Here is an 18145-nt window from a genome sequence, read left to right as displayed (position 1 = left end):
GTCTAAGCCTATCTAATGCACTTGCAGAGATGCTTGAACCTTGGACCACATTGTCAATGCTCATTAGCATAGCACTATATCATTAGCACTCTGAAATGTTCTAAATATATGTCTAATTGGGAGAGATTGAGGAAAATATCATCTTACTGGTTCTGGGAATTTATGAAAATACTAGGGTATATACCTAGCATTGTACAGGTTTACATTTTATTTTCCGGTTTTCTTTTCTTCCTCCTTTTCCTCATATACTTTGCTCCTTTCTCTTCCTTTCTTTCCTACTTCCCTTGCTTTCCCTTATACAGCTCTCCTCCCTCCCTCCCTCCCTCCCTCCCTCCCTTTCTCTTTCCTTCTTTTTCTTCTTCCCTTTTTTTCATCCTTTGTGCCTTTCTTTTCTTTCTTTTCTTTTCTTTCTTTCTTTCTTTCTTTTTCCTTCCTTTCCTCTGTTTTCCCTAATCTGCCCTTTTCTTGGAAGTCAGTGTTACACACACACACACACACACACACACACACACACACACACACAGAGCTTTATAAATATAAATCTTCATTACATTGCATACTATGATATGGATGTTCCATCTCTGGACTTCATGTTGGGACTCATGATTTGGATGCCATTTTTCTAGCAGTACCTAGATATATATAGCCCTCCTGTCGTTACATCTATATATATAGTACCATATATATATAGCCCTCCTGTGGTTACATCTGAGTGTTGCTTGCATGCATACATACTATTAGTCTTGTGCATTTGTATGGAATTACTGTCTGTTTCTGTTTGTACCATTTGTATGGCTCCTTTTCTGTCTGCCGCTTATGGAAACGGGCACCTATACAAATGGGCTTTTCTGTCCAAGGTCCTAAAAAACAAAGATTTTTTAGACTTTTCCCAGCAAAGATCCAGGGCCTGCCAGCCAGGGCCTACTACTGAGCAGGCCTGGTGCTCAGCTGTAGGCCCTGCAAGCCGGGCCTATGAGCGTTGAGCACTCAATGGCTCGTAGGCCCAACTTGCAAAGCCTACAGTCGAGCGCTTGACTGTAGGTCCAGCAGACAGGGCCTACACTAACCACTCGATGGCTCGTAGGCCCAACTTGCAAAGCCTACAGTCGAGCGCTTGACTGTAGGTCCAGCAGACAGGGCCTACACTAACCACTCGATGGCTCGTAGGCCCAACTTGCAAAGCTTACAGTTGAGCGCTCGACTGTAGGTCCAGCAGACAGGGCCTACAAGTGCCAGTCACTCAATGGCTCGTAGGCCTGACTCACAGGGTCTACAGTCAAGTGATGAGTGCTCGATGCTTGACTGTAGGCCCTGCAAGCCGGGCCTATGAGCCATCAAGCACCTGGCACCAGGGCCTACAGCCAAGCACTGAAAGTCAGCTGACCAAATGGCTACCTGTGTTGTCGAAGGCTTTCATGGCCGGAATCATAGGGTTGTTGTGTGTTTTCCAGACTGTATGGCCATGTTCCAGAAGTATTCTCTCCTGATATTTCGCCCACATCCATGGCTGGCATCCTCAGCGGTTGTGAGGTATATATACCTCACAACCTCTGAGGATGCCTGCCATAGATGTGGGCAAAACATCAGGAGAGAATACTTCTGGAACATGGCCATACAGCCCGGAAAACACACAACAACCCAAATGGCTACCACTCCCCTTTACCTTTAATTTCACTGCTTCTTTTGTTCTCAGGGGGTTGTACCATTCCATGCCATCCAAATGGACCAAACAGTACAACTCCACAAAAGAAACAGATGAAACAGGATTCGGGCCCTACTCTAATACCTATAGGCCAGTAGCTACCTAATCCTATAAATACTGCTTTTGGGGGGTTGCATCTGAGCGCTACATAAATATTATTGACTTTTGGGGGCCCTTGCCCTCAAATAGGGTTGATTTTGTAGTTGAAACTCCCTAATGATGTTGAGTAATGAAGGATATCTGTGCCATATTTGGTCCAGATGCATCAAGCCTTTGTGATACAAACAAACCAACATACATACATACATACATACATACATTAACTTTTATATAGAGATATGTGAATTTCTTCATAAATTTGATGGGAAGAACTTTGAGACTGGAAAATGAAGATGAGTAGAATAAAGAGAAGCTTTGCCGAATGGTATGCTTAGCTCTTAAAAGGCTGGCTTGGAATCTATATATATTCAAAATATTTGCTTGCTCGGGCATATTAAACTGGCTGACATGAACTATTTTATGGATTTCTTGACTTTTGTTGTTGTAGAAAAGTATGTATTATTGTTTCCTTTTGCTCCATATTATATTTTATATATTACCTTAGTATCATAAAACGAAAAGCAACAGATAAACCCTTTTAAAATCATTACTAATAAGTCATCAACAATTTGGAAAGCACTTGATGATTATCACAAATAACAAAATGAAGTTCAACAGGGACAAATGCAAGATACTTCACCTTGGCAGAAAAAATGGAATGCAAAGATACAGAATGGGGGACAATGCCTGGCTCGACAGCAGTACACGTGAAAAAGACCTTGGAATCCTTGTGGACAACAAGTTAAACATGAGCCAGCAATGTGATGCGGCTGCTAAAAAAGCCAATGGGATTCTGGCCTACATAAATAGGGCTATAGCATCTAGATCCAGGGAAGTCATGCTACCCCTCTATTGTGCCTTGGTCAGACCACAGCTGGAATACTGTGTCCAATTCTGGGCATCTCAATTGAAGGGAGATGTTGACAAGCTGGAAAGTGTCCAGAGGAGCGCAACTAAAATGATCAAAGGTCTGGAGAACAAGCCCTATGAGGAGCGGCTTAAAGAACTGGGCATGTTTAGCCTGCAGAAGAGAAGGCTGAGAGGAGACATTATAGCCATGTACAAATACGTGAAGGGAAGTCATAGGGAGGAGGGAGCAAGCTTGTTTTCTGCTGCCCTGCAGACTAGGACGTGGAACAATGGCTTCAAACTACAGGAAAGGAGATTCCACCTGAACATTAGGAAGAACTTCCTGACTGTGAGGGCTGTTCGACAGTGGAACTCTCTCCCCCGGACTGTGGTGGAGGCTCCTTCTTTGGAGGCTTTTAAGCAGAGGCTGGATGGCCATCTGTCAGGAGTGCTTTGAACGCGGTTTCCTGCTACTTGGCGGGGGGGGGGGAGGGGGTTGGACTGGATGGCCCATGAGGTCTCTTCCAACTCTACTATTATATGATTCTATGATTTCTAGGGCTGCAGGAAAAAAAACATACGGTAAGTGCAGTGGGCCCTTGGTATCCACTGTGGTTTATTTCCAGAACCCTCAGTGGATATCATAATCCTTGGATGTTCAACTCCTATTATATACAATGGCATAGTAATGGGGAAATCAAGTTTTGCATTGTGGATTTTTTTGCGGGGGTGGGGGTGGGGTGGGGGTGTATTTTTAAACTATAAATGGTTCAATCTGTGGGTGCAAGATCTGTGGATACAGAGGGCCAACTGACAAATGGCTGTTTTTGAATGAATACTAAATTGCTGGAACCATAGCCGCTCACCCTCTTTTTGTGGCATTGTTTCATTTCCTTTCCTTTTAATTATCTTTGCTGTCACATTACACAAAACAAAAGAAATGGGCAAAGCAAGAAGGCACCAAGTATTATCTTTGACAAGTGGATGAGACGGAGTCGTGCACCGCTGAAGTGGCCATGGCCGATGGCAGGCTCATCGGATGGACAGCACTGTGAGCAGCAATAGCGGGATGATTGGATGAAGCAGACAGCACAGCGGAAGGGGCACAGCTGGTAGACACTGGTGCATGCTCAACAGGAGTACTAGTTAAAGTTAAATTGGATAAAACAAGGGACATCTTTAAAAGCTGTGTGCTTACAGAACGCAACCATTTTGTCTGGGTACAAAAAGGTACATATTACGACAGAAGCAAAATTACTCGAGTAATTTTGAAGCAGAGTTTGAAGCATAAACATTGAGGTTTGTTAGGTTTTTGCCACAATTAAAGCTAAGATGAAATTACTCAGCATATGAGAACAGATCTCTTTGCACACAGCTTTGTATGTGTAAACAAACAGTTCCATAAAGACTGAATGTGACTGAATGGATGGGACATGGGACATATCAACAACCTAAAAGGACAATGGGTTCCCCTAAAACTGTGAAGACCAAAATCCACTGCTTGTGGTGATATGAAAATAATTAAACAAATTCAATATATATATCACAATAACATGTATCCAAAAAACAGGACTGTCCCAATTGCATATAAGTAGAAATCGGTGGTTCTTCTCTTGAAGTATAAGGCCAAGTTTTTCATGTTCTGTTCTTTATTATATATGAGTAGACTCCAGTTCCCATATAACTTGACTCAAACCTGCAACCGGTTTCGACTCACAGGAGTCTTCGTCAGGCAGTTGGGTCTACAAATAATACATATCATAAATATATACTTGCAATCAAACAATTTGTAAAGAAAGTTTACAAAAAATTTTTTACAACAAGGTATATTCAGGCACTCTACTTGCTTAAATAAACAGAAAAGGTTCAACTTTTGAGAAATTTACCAACAGTTTTCTGGATAGGTGGATCCTAAGGGGACATAGATAGTGGCTAAAGGTAGTATTGCATTATGACATGTATAATACAACATATATAGAAAAATATAAATCCTGTGAACCCAAAAAACGACTATGATACTCACAGCTTGTCTCTATTGAACCATGTACTCTGCAAGGAGTTTTATTCTGTGGCGAGTATAGGGTAGAAATGGCTCAAACCATTGTTTATACAGCTAATCCATTGGTCAGGTGATGATGATATCATTATTAGTTCAAAATACATGGGGGTAAAACCTATACTGTTACAAAAAACATTCATATGAATTGATATTATTTAACCCTTATACTTCAAGAGAAGAACTGCCGATTTCTACTTATATGCGATTGGGACAGTCCTGTTTTTTGGATACATGTTATTGTGATATATATATATTGAATTTGTTTAATTATTTTCATATCACCACAAGCAGTGGATTTTGGTCTTCACATATCAATAGCCGCCTTGTTGGAAAAAGCCATAACATTTTTCCATAATCTTACAGATCTGGCTACTGTCAAGTGTTTTGAAGAAGAATTGTACAGAAATGTGACAAGACATGAAAGAATAATGAGGGAAAGGAATGAACATGTGTACGAGACTTCTTCTATATGTAAACTATGTTGAAGCCTAAGGGCCTCACCACAAAGGCCAGGTGAAGTGTCCCTCTTCGCCTGGCTTTAGACAAAAAAGAGAGGGGCAGTGGTGTGAATCTGTCACCCCACACACAGCTTCCTCTTGGCAACGCTTTCCCCATAACACGGGGGAACATTGCCCTTCCATGTACAGGAAACCTCCCATGTTGTGGGGGAAGCCTCCAGTAACGTTTTCAGCTCAGTTGGGGTCGGGGCCTTTGCTGGAAGTCACAAGTCATGTGATGGCTAGCATGGGGCTCCGATCAGCAGACAGGGTGAAACCTAGAACACCTTTTTATATGAGTGTGATGAGGTTGTAAGTAGAATCCATGTTTTCCACTGCATAATTACTACATTTTTATTAGTGTTAATCCCACTCAATTGGTGGATGGCAACTTTTGGTACTGCCAGGAAGTCTCTGTTTCAAATAATAATAATAATAATAATAATAATAATAATAATAATAATAATAATAATAATAATAATTTTATTTTTATACCCCGCCCCATCTCCCCGAAGGGACTCGGGGCGGCTTACATGGGGCCAAGCCCAGACATCAGACAATATAAAAACATAACAATAAAACAAGTCAATCAACAATAAAACAAATCATAAAACAAATGAAGTCACATACAATAAATATACTGATAAAATCCTGGGTTGACTCCAAAAAGAACTGGGCCAAAAGTACAAGTAGTGTCAGTACCATCAGGGAGAGGTAGATACCAGAGCTATTGTTCCCATTAAAGTGCTGGGGAAGGCGTACACACGTGCTCTAAGGTAGCCTCCAGATGCCTGTGAACTTCAGCGTCCATCAGCCCCACATAACAAAATGAATGATAATCAATACTTATAACTATAATCCAAAACATCTGGGAGACCATCAGGTTGTGAAAGAATGCTGTAGAAAATAAATACTGTTAAATTGTGTCTGTAACAACTGTGGCACAGAAGACACCGCATAGATACAAGAGTCTGTAGTTCTCTTCATGTGTCCTAATGGATGTTCCTTCAGAAGCAGGAAAGGAGCTACAGTAGATTCTCACTTATCCAACATAAACGGACCGGCAGAACGTTGGATAAGCGAATATGTTGGATAATAAGGAGGGATTAAGGAAAAGCCTATTACACATCAAATTAGGTTATGATTTTACAAATTAAGCACCAAAACATCATGTTTAACAACAAATTTGACAGAAAAAGTAGTTCAATACGCAGTAATGCTATGTAGTAATTACTGTATTTACGAATTAAGCACCAAAATATCACGATGTATTGAAAACATTTATTTATTTATTAATTTTATTTACAACATTTATATCCCGCCCTTCTCACCCGAAGGGACTCAGGGCGGCGTACAAATTGGCAACAATTCAATGCCTGCACATAATTGACTACAAAACATTGACTACAAAAATGTGTTGGATAATCCAGAACATTGGATAAGCAAGTGTTGGATAAGTGAGACTCTACTGTATTTAGAAATTGGATGGGAAAAGTGATCTTTTAGTTGTGTAACTAACTCCCCTATTCTAGCTGATTAACAAAAGCACTTATTCACCATCCTGGAATATTTTTCTAAACTGTGTGATTTGGAGGATCTTCTAACTTCTCAGTTGTAGGTTCCCAACCAATCAGGGATCATATAACTCAAACACTGACATTACATTCTAATATACTGAATCTGATTTAGCTAAGTGATGGTATGCAGAAGACAAATGATGGCCTCCCAATGCTTCTCATGGTGCAATATTCAGATTATATTTCATGTCATGTTCTGAACACTGGCAATTAAATGCTGCACCAGCATTGCACAGCAAAGCAAGGTTCTAATCATAGGTATGCGTAATTAGTTTGATCAAAATATGGATAGATATGTTATTTTAAATATCTTCCATTAAGTACCATTTTAGATATACAATTTATCATAGTTTCTGTCATAGTTACAATTTTGATTCCCACCCCCAGAAACAATTTCCCATTTTCATGTGTCCCAAATATATTCTTCTTTGACTTAACTCTATATTTTCACATACAACAAACACATTCATTATGTACTCAGGGCTTGATAAATAAATTAAATAAATAGTCTTACATCATGGATGAGCAACCAACAGCCATAGGACAGAATCAAGCCCCATGACAGTACCACCTGATTCTCAATATGTCAACAGAGAGGAAAGAAAGGCAAGGAAGAAACAACTACAGACAAGACATTAATTGACAATGCATTTGAAAGGGTGATGGAAGGACTTCTGTCCATCTCTCTCTCCAGGAAGCTCACAAATAAGCCTAGGTGGTCAGTGGGTTTGTATCGTTATAGCCTAGAATATTTTCTCCTGCATGATTTGGACAGCTCTAGATCACAACATGGCCTCTAAATCAACTAGGCCCTAGCCCTACTTTTAGGAAATCTTTCTCTCAACAACCCTCTGCAATAGAACATTATCATGTTCCAGAGAATTTATGGAGAATGATTTAGATCAGTGGTTCTCAACCCTTGGTCCTCCTGATATTTTTGAATTTAGCTTCCAAGAATCCCAGTCGGCATGGCCAATGGTCAAGGATTCTAGAAACTGGTCCTCCTGACAGGATAATAGGTTGAGAATCATTGTTTGAAATTGCCCTTGTTTTATGGGCCTGGTCCTGGGAGACAGTGTGAGAAAGAGAGACAGAGTGAGCCAGAGAGGGAAAAGAGAAAGAGAAAGAGGGAGCAGTAGTACTGTGGTAATCACAGAGGAATCACATACATTGCTTTTCAATACTTCCAACCAAAGGTGTAGAATACAATAGTTTTGTTGGGTTGTTGTATGTCTTTAGGGGTGTGTGGCCATGTTCCAGAAGTATTCTCTCCTGACATTTCGACCACATCTATGGCAGGCATCCTCAGAGGTTGTGAGGTATGGATAAACTCCATACCTTTGTCACTGGCTACTAGTCCATAAGTCCTTTGTCACTGGCTACCAGTATTAAAAAACTCTAAAATCAAAACAGTAGATGGGAACCAACACTCTGAGGGCAGAGGACAGCTAATGACTGAACAAAGGATGCCCCCAGGCAAGAGACAAAACCTTTCCAATGCTAATTAGGGTGATTAACTGAAACATTAATGCTGGCTTCCCAGTGACAAAGGACTCTTGCCACACCCTGGACTCTACACAGATATATATTCTTTCCTTTCCTTACTTAGTTTATCCATACCTCACAACCTCTGAGGATGCCTGCCATAGATGTGGGCGAAACGTCAGGAGAGAATACTTCTGGAACATGGCCGCACAGCCCGAAAGACATGCAACAACCCTGTGATCCTGGCCATGAAAGCCTTCGACAACACAATAGTTTTGTTGTCATTGTGCTATTGCAAGATTGTGGTTCTCTTTGAGCAGATACTAAACATACTTTTTCAGCATAAGTCAGTCTAGAATTCTTTGATAACCAAGAGTCAGTTACAAAATCAGTATAAAACCACTCCCAATAAAAAAAATAAGAAAGCATTTATATTACTATTGCTGTATTATAATTTGCAAAAATGGTAATGTTTTATGTTGCAGATGTAAACACTTGTGCTATCCTTCAGTGGTAACCACATGCCACATTATTTACAAAGACAAAGGTTTAAGAATCAGGCATTTGGGTTTCATCCTACCATTTGGTTTTGTCTGTAAGACCCCACCTGGACATGAAAAGCGTCTTAAATGTATATTTAAATATATAATTATGTATATATTTTTAATGTATACTCTTAATTTTCTTGTAATTTTTAATCTCGATGAATTTTTAAATCTGATGTAAACTGTTTTTTGATGTGTATGTTTATATTATAAGCTGCCCTGAGTCCCCTGATGGGTGAGAAGGGCGGGGTAGAAGTGATGTAATAAATAAATAAAATAAATAAGTAGGCTAGTTCCCATAGTCACTGTTTTATGACTACAACACCACTGATGGTCTCATGTGGGACGGAACCATCACAGATCTAGCGCCAGAGACATCTGAATTACCAAATATTCCCTGAGCCCCAAGTTTCCAGTGGAACATAACATAGGCTAGATCTATGGCTAGATGCCATATAATCCAAATCAGATAATCTAGGATCAAATACTGGATTATATGGCAGTATAGAAGGGACCATAGTTAACTGCAACCTATCAAGTACTATATAAATGAGAAATTATTTAATATGCATGTTTATGTGAACTATACAAATATTTTGCAATTTTCTTTTGGTTCAACCATCTTATCGGGTTTCAGATTTGCCTGGGGAAATCTAACCCTGGATCTACACTACAGCATAATGCAGTTTGAAACTACATTGTATAGCAGTGTTGCTCCAGCCTAAGCCTTTAAGCACTTAGCATCATGCAGATGAACACAATACAAATGAAATTTCATCCAAGGTAACACCATACTGATGAAATACACATATAGGCTGGTGGTAAAGCTTTGATACATTCCTATAAAGCAGTAAACAATCTGGCAGATGTTAAATGATTTCAAAACTGCTATAAAAATGTATAAAACCCACATTGAATCCTTTAAGCTGTAAGTGGATAGCACTGCTCGCATAGAGAATAACAACTGGTCAGATTGTGGTTCTTTGAAAAAAATGCACACACAATGTAAGTTGTTATTAATTTCTTTTAGGAAATGCAGAAAACTAGCATATTTTCACCTGTACCATGAGTAAAATTTAGAACCTGGAAACACAGGCAAGCAATAACTGAAGGGTACATGCTGATCTGGAGTGAATTTGGAAATGCTTTCATCTTTGCAGTTGAATTCTATTTCACCAGCATTTATTTCAAGATGTGTAAGGATAAATCTGGAATTTGATTGCCTGCATTGGTCACAGTTCCAGTGCGCAATGATTTCACTAAGCAAATTTCAAATTAATTGAATACATTCCTTGCAGCTATGGGAAATGTAACATCCTTAGAACTCTCATATTCTGTATTGCAAGTTCTGCTTGCTTTCACAGAGGGAAACGATCTGCCACTTTTCTTACACAAATAAAACTGTAGCCATCCACTTAAATGAGTAGGAATTCTCAAATGGGAGTAGGTGTATCAAGCTGTAGTTTTGTATATTTTGATGTATTTTTTATATTTCAGGGTATTAATTTTTCCAAAACATTTATAAAGGTTTTCATGTGCAAAATTCTTTTTTTTTTTTGCACAAAATACATTTTTGCACACAAAAAATCTTGTTTGTGCAAAATGCAATGTTATAGATGGGAAAAAAGAAGGGGACCCCACAAATAAAATAGAATATGTCCTAGCTGCTAATGACAAAGCAGTGCTAATCTAGCCATTTTCTTATGAAGATGAAAAAATGTTGTTTTTCTCTTATAGTGTGCCTTGGCTCACTGAGATACTTTAAGAAAATATTATTTACATTGTCTACACAGATGCTTTATGTGACGTGTCTTGATGTGTCCAGACTTGATGTGTCTTTGTGCCTAAAACCTTGTTGTTGTGCATGCCTTTGAGCCATTTCTGACTTACTGTAATCCTAATGTGAACCTATCATGGCATTTTCTTGGCAGGGTTTCTTCAGAGTAGGGTTTCTTCCTCTGAGACTGGGAGAATGTGACTTGTCTAAGGTCACCCAGTGGATTTCCATGGCCAAGTGAGGATCTAAACCCTGATCTCCAGAATTGTAGTTCAATGGTCAAACCACTACACCGCACTGGCTGCCATGCCTAAAACCTATACATAAGCAGAATTACAGTGACTAATATTTGTTTTGTTCTCATTGAGCAATCTGAAGATAAAATACAAAGAACTGGAAGGAGTTTTTTTATGTCATCTATTATAATTTCTGTTTAAACAAAAATAATTTAGAGTAGGAGAATTATGATCACATGGCCCACCCAGCTATATTTGAAAATCTTCAGTAAAGGTTTCCAGACAGCATTACCGTTATAGATAATTAATTTTATTGTTGATATGGTCTTACTGTCAAGAACCCCTTCTAGGGTCGATCTACTCATAATCTGGGACTGATCCAGTATGTTGGATCGTCACCTCTGATGAAATCTGACTATGAAGTCATGCTTGAAGACCCAGAGATTAATACACATAATATATTGATCAAAACTGTGAAGAGTTAAATCCTCAAAAGTGATTTCTCTATGGAGGGCCAACTGTAGTCTTCTCTCCCTCTAGGATATAATACAGAAATCAATGGAAGAGAACTCTGCCTAAATATAACTGTAAGTGTGTGTCATAGCTTGGTCACAGTCTGAGTGCTCAGAGGATGAGGAAGGGGATGCTGGGATGGAGACGGGGAGGCCAGGAGAGAATGGAAATGGCTTGGAGGAAGTTGTTATGGATTTGCAGGCAACTGGAGAAACTGATATTAGTTCTCATGAGAATCTGACAGAGTTGCAGTCTGAAAGGGATGTGGGAGACAAATGTTTTTCCAGATCAAGTTACCTTGTACTCTGGAGACAAAATGTTAAACAAAGACAGACTAGGTTTTCTCAGCAGCTAAGAGATAAGGAAAGGAAAAGCAGGTGTGTGTAAAGTGATGTCATGGGAGGGATTGAGACCTTTTAAGTGGTTTCTTCTGGTACAATCCTTTGAGAACAACATTGAATTTAAGGGGAAAACAGCTCTCCATTACTTGTTCTTAGGTTTTGGTTTCATGTATTCAAGTTTTCATGTAGCTAGCACATCAAGCACATAGAGCTACATGCTTATTCAGCAAAGATACATCCAGACTGACTGAAAACTCCAGATTTTGATACTGTTATTTCTGAGTTTATACTGGCCTAAATAAACTGACCTGGGAGGTAGCCTATATAATGTCTCTGAGCATAGACCGCAGATATTCTGGAATAAACATAATGTGTGGATATTCAAACTGAAATCAGAAAGAAAAAGAACAAATTTTGGATCTTTCTGGTTTTAAAAATCAGTTTGAATGTGCCTTATGTTTTGTATTGTTCTTGGCTTTCACTGTGGTTCCAGATTTCAATGAAATAACTTCATGCATTTTTTTTAAAAAAAAACAGGAATCCCTGGTCTCATCTAGGACCAGCAGTTTCAGCATATAACTTTTTGTATGGGAATAGAGCTGGATTGGTGGTCCCATTTCCATGTGGTAGGGTCATCCACCAAGCTCCAGTGCCACACGAGCTCTGTTAACATCTAAGTTTGCTGAGAGGTGAAATTGGGAAGATTTTGGGAGGGAGAGCTTAATGAGTTTCTTTTAAAATCAGGAAATAGAAAACATGAAGGTATGTTAGGCATTCATGTAAAGCTTTGATAGCTCTGGTAGCAAAAAACTGATTTGCATTTTCCTGATTTGACTATCAGAAAAGACATTCACAGCAGCAGAGCTTATCTTTATAAACATTAGAATTTTTAATGTTAGTATTGGGGATTCACATGTTACTATATTCAGTGGCATAAACTTTTTGTTAGATGAATCCCAAGAAATGAGATCAGAAATAAAAATAACTGTAAGTTCAGTTCTAATGCTCATGTTGGTTGGAGATAATGGGAATTACTATGCCAAATTGGGGGAGGATAATCTGCTCACTGTCATGTTAAGGAGGTTCTACATACAATTCTCATGCATCTTATGTTCATGATGTTCTGCAAGCTTTTGGCAAATCCTTGACCGACAATCACTTTTGGAATTAGTTTTTTTATTGAAGCAACTCTTGAGCAAAATATGGCTTCTGCTTGTTAGAAGTATACTTTTGGATCCAACCCACAATTTATGGATTTACCCTTCCAGTAAACTTGGAAAGCATAGATTTCGTTGTAGAGCAATATTGGGAAATACGAATGGAAGAGACGTGTGCCAAATATGGTTGAATTTCACAGGAGCAGTCAAACTAATTGCATTTCAACAGCATTGCAAAACCCAACAAAGAGTAAAATGAAGAAATGGATATAGATACCCCAATTATCTAAATTTTATCAGTGAATTTTTAGAACAGAATTGGTAATTCAGTTTTAGAAGATAACTATTCTATTATATAGCAAAAATATTTTAGAAAAAAAATAGTATAGTTGACTTATGCTTGAAATTCTGATATCTATCCTGATGAAAACAGATATTCACCTAGATCACAACCTTCTAGACATATAGACACCTTTACATATGTGAGAGAAAATTTCAAGTAAATTAAAACAACAATCACTATCAGTATGTATTGTCAAGGAATTCAAAAACAAATGTCCATCAGTCCAGGATGAAGGATAATATAAATGCCATTGTTAAAAGCACATAATTGTTCACTAGATGCCACTGTTTAGTAAATGAATCTGAATGGACTATGAAGCAATCTCCTGTAACAAATAAGGGTGTCAAATATTCTACACACATTACCTGTTTTCAGATGATTCAGGAACATTTTTCTTGCTGCTGTGGAAGGAGGGGAATACAATATGAATGAAATCAGCAAATGTTCCCATAGTGAGGGAAGCACTGATCTGTGCAAAAATTCATGGCCAGTTTGAGAAGCTGACAAAGCAGAGGGCTTTCTGACATCGTCCATTCACAGAAGAGAGACCCATCAAGAATGTCTGATGAAGTGAGTTAAAGCACAGCACCCATTTGTGTTTCCACACAGACGTAAGCCTAATTCTTGCTGAAGTGGTGAAGTATTTTCATTCTATTGTCCCACTTGGATAGGAGGTAGTTTATCATCATGCTTCCCATTTTCCAGAATTGGAATAATAGTGGCAATCCACGTAGATCCAAACCCTAGCTATCAGATGGTGAACAATGGGAAAAGGCACACATCACTTCTAATTGGTGACCACACATGTTCTTAGAATCCAGATAGTGAATGTTTTGTTTCTTGTTCAGGATACTATGTTCAATCATTCAAGTATCATCAATGTGTTTTTAAACAATGTGCTTTACAGATGTAAACGCATTTCAATTTTTAAAACATTTTTAAAATATGTAGGCCAACGATGGGCAACTGCCAGATTCTGTAAGGTCCTCCCAAGAAGAACATCATTCTTGGGAGGACCTTACAGAATTACAGCCCCATTGAAGGGACACATCTCATGTGTCTCCAAACCCTTATTTGTGTTGGAATTCAATCCTACACTGCCCAAGTTCTCAATAAGAAGTAATTAAGTTAGTTTAAAATAGGCTCAAACAAATCCCCCCCCCCCCCCCCCGGTCTCCTGAATGACAGTTGGAATCTATCTATTTTCTTCTGTTTCTGCTCTCATTCTGATTGGTTATGGAGAATGGATGCTTTGCAGGTGCATGCCTTTTGTCTTTGGATTCTACTTCTTATATCTTGGCATGTGCTGTGAATTTTGAGATCTCTCTCTGCTTGTGTGTCAGGAGAAATGTGTGCTTGGGGTTTCCCCCCTCTTTTTTGAACCCTAGAGAGACGGAGTTAGAGTAGCCCAGACCCAATTGTTTACTATTTAGAAATGCAATTATTCTTTTTAATGTAAATAAACCTTTCATAACTTTAAAGTTTGAACTCTGGATCTCTGCCTCCTAAGCTCTAAATTCTTTACAACCACATGGCACTTCACGCCTTGCTTGCTGTGAGCTGGATGCTCAACTATTTAAGTATCTTGTTTTTATATTTTGAATGCTCTGCTATATTTTAAGGTAGTTTTCCCTAGGACAGAAAATCCTAACAGTTTGTTTTGCTACAGTAGAGTCTCACTTATCCAACATAAACGGGCCGGCAGAATGTTGGATAAGCGAATATGTTGGATAATAAGGAGGGTTTTTTAAAAAGCCTATTAAACATCAAATTAGGTTATGATTTTACAAATTAAGCACCAAAAGATCATGTTATACAACAAATTTGACAGAAAAAGTAGTTCAATACGCAGTAATGCTATGTAGTAATGACTGTATTTACGGATTTAGCACCAAAATATCATGATGTATTGAAAACATTGACAACAAAAATGCGTTGGATAATCCAGAACGTTGGATAAGCGAGTGTTGGATAAGTGAGACTCTACTGTATTTTTTAAAAAAAACCCAAATACAAATGTGGGAGATGGAGAGGATTTTTCCTTTGTTTTTGAGAGCCTCTGAGCTGTTTTAGCCTGGGAATAGGGCTTTATTTAACAAAAAGGCAAAAAAGGACCTCTTTGCAGGCCCTATTAAAGGGAACCTCAAAACATGATGAATTTACCCTATGAGTTGTTGGGGTTGTTGTGATTTTCCCTTCTAAAAATTGAAGCAATAAGGAGGGCAGAAGTTCTGGGAGGCCTGAATAAAGTTTATGGGCAGCACTTCACTTGCCCCAAATTTCAATCTTTAGTTTCAATAATTGTCATCCTTTTAAAAAGCAGGCATTCTTTTTTAAATGACAGAATACACTATTAGACCATTTATCTAGTACATGAAGTAAACTATTCTCAGTTTAGGCTTATCAATTGCAAAATTCACATCCTGATTTATGTGTGAATTTTCTGCATCACACAAAATAGTTTCTCTGTGCAGAAATGCAAAGCTGCTAATAACTGTTAGAGACCCCAATTAGATTCCAGAGGGACTATGCCCAACTGGGTACACAATTGCCATTGCTTTCTGAATTACTAGGTTGCCTCCAACTTCTCATTTCTTCTTAGAAATAAAATTAGAAATAAAGATTATTTTTGTAGCTCTGATGCAATGGATGCATGACAATATACAATGGAACACAAATATATAACAACATGATTCAATCATCCCTGACTAGAAAATACATTTTAAAAAATCCTAAAAACAAAACTTGATTTTGTCCTTTACATAATGAAACTTGAGCATCCACAGATTTTTGGTCTCCATGGAGGTCACTAGAATCAACTCCCATGGATACAGAGGGCCCAATGTTCCTGTGTTCCATGGGAGCGAGGAATTTATCATTTTTTGGTGATATTAACTCCTTTATCAGAACTACTTTTGAAATAGTTTGAAATTTATGTTCAAGGCAGACATATTAACCAGTCCCGGACCTTTGAGAAAGAAAATTTGAACCCATAATACACCTTCTCTGTTGTAGAGACAAAATAACCTACATAGAATATAGTTTATAGTGGACATGCCAAATATTGATTCATTTGCAAGATTCCATACAGAACAGTGATCAGACTAAAATAGGTGCTCAGTGGTGCCTGAGTAAGTGCGCTAGAAAAAGTAATCTGTGAATGAAAAGAAATGTTAAAATAATATAGCAAGAACCAAAGGGCATGCAAGAACTAACGTATCACGCCCATTCAGCTTGAAAAAAATTGAAGCATAGTTTATTTCCAATGTAGCCAAGTTTACAGCAAATAAAGCAAATGATCCAGACCAAAGACAAGACCAAAGATTAGGCTTCTAGCAGCATTAGGCCTCTAAAGTTATCATAAAAAAGAAAATGAAAAAAGTGTAGATTATACTAACCATAACTTAGATTCTGTTCATTTCCTATTTCTCCTACTCTAAGGTATGGTGTTTTTGTTTTTTGCATTATCCTGTGACAAAGGCCATAGGGAACCAATCTGAGTTCCATTCTTCCACAGCCAGTTTTTGAGATTTGCTGACCTTGATTTGAACTCCGCTCATAAATTGATTTTTTCTGGAGCAATATATATTTTTTACCCAATTCACCCTTACATTACTTTGCAAGAAGTTGCTCCAGAAGGGTAGATAGATACTCATAACCGGTGCTTAGAAAAATTACTTCTTTTACTACAGTATCTAGAATATCCTACTTATGAATCATACTGTTTATGAAATTCTGGAAAGTATAGTCAAAAAGTAAAATTCATCAAGCGATATAAATTTTTTTTTACTAATTTCATTCTTGAGAAAGCAATGAATAATTTTTTTCTTCAGGAATGCCTCCAAAATTATGGATTTTGAAGGCAATTCACAGACATATTCTGTACAAAATCCAAATGTTGGCTTTTTGGGCAGAAAATGCTATTTTCTATGCCAATAAATAAAGAAATGTGAATTTTTCAGCAGAATAAGTCCTTAACTGTGAAGATTCTCACCAATATAAGATCTTCCTTATCAGAATTTCCCAATATTCATGAAACATATTTTTCAATCATTTTCCAAATATTTTCATATATTCTTTCCATTCTTATTTTCTAATCTGTGTCCCGTTCACAGAGGGAAGCCATATAGGGAGATACAATGTTTTTTCTCTTCATCCAGAAGGAGCTTCCCTGCATCTTAGTCCATTTTTCAAATGAAAAGAGTCCTTTTATTTGCATAAAAGATACTCCCAATAGACCAGATTAACCAAATAATACTTACTGGCTGGTATTTTACAATAGTGTACATGTAACCAACAGTCCTTTGTTTAACATACCCCTTCTTTCCCTTACTACAACAAGATGGGTGAATACAGATTACCACAATAAATGATCATGACACAATGCAGCAATCTGCAACAAAATAATTGTGTCTGCTCAAACATAGAAAGGAAAAGGGTGAGAGGAGGAGGAAAGAAGGAATATAACATCATGTTTAAGAATGACTTATGAGCTTTTGTTGATTTCAGTCCACTTCTTCAGATGGACTGATGAAAAACAATGTTTCTAATACACACGGATCTTATCCCCATAATTATATAACTGTCCCAATAAACCTTTGAGTTTTATGTGGTACTACTTCAGTACATCTGAAAAAGTGGGTTGGAATCCCAAAACCTCAGGCTGAAATAAAGCAGTTAGGACTTTATCACACCAGCCCATTGTCTCATCATGATCAAGCAAATAGAAACATATTATTATTGAAATTATTTCATTCACATCTCAGCACAAGAGCAATGTCACTATAGGTGCACATGACGCCATGTGGTAAATATCATCAACAGGTACCTTTTGTGTGATTGTGCTTTAGCGGCCTCGTGTGATAAAGTCCTTAGTTTTAAACCTGCTGCAACCTTCCTTCCTTCCTTCCTTCTTTCCTTCCTTCTGCTTTCCTCTTAATCATGTCATGATGAGAATTGCATGGT

General features: G+C 38.1%; 1 protein-coding gene across 16 annotated transcripts in view; it reads right to left on the bottom strand.

The window, feature by feature from the left end:
* The window catches only part of ldb3 (LIM domain binding 3), a 264313-nt gene that overhangs the window by 29877 nt on the left and 216291 nt on the right, over positions 1-18145 (bottom strand). For 8 of the 16 annotated variants that reach the window (XM_062977395.1, XM_062977393.1, XM_062977392.1 and 5 more), the window contains 2 exons: positions 13546-13581; positions 3624-3792 (listed from right to left, as the gene is read on the bottom strand). The exons of 1 other annotated variant lie outside the window; for it this stretch is intronic. In XM_062977395.1, coding sequence (XP_062833465.1) covers positions 3624-3792; positions 13546-13581 — 205 coding nt within the window. The remainder of the gene's footprint in view (positions 1-3623; positions 3793-13545; positions 13582-18145) is intronic. 7 more of the 16 variants (XM_062977397.1, XM_062977405.1, XM_062977402.1 and 4 more) reach the window with 2 other exon arrangements.

Source organism: Anolis carolinensis, chromosome 3, assembly GCF_035594765.1.
Source record: "Anolis carolinensis isolate JA03-04 chromosome 3, rAnoCar3.1.pri, whole genome shotgun sequence".
NCBI classification, from domain to species: domain Eukaryota; kingdom Metazoa; phylum Chordata; class Lepidosauria; order Squamata; family Dactyloidae; genus Anolis; species Anolis carolinensis.
The sequence above is the reverse complement of the archived record's forward strand: the minus strand, read 5'-3'. Positions and strand labels throughout refer to the sequence as shown.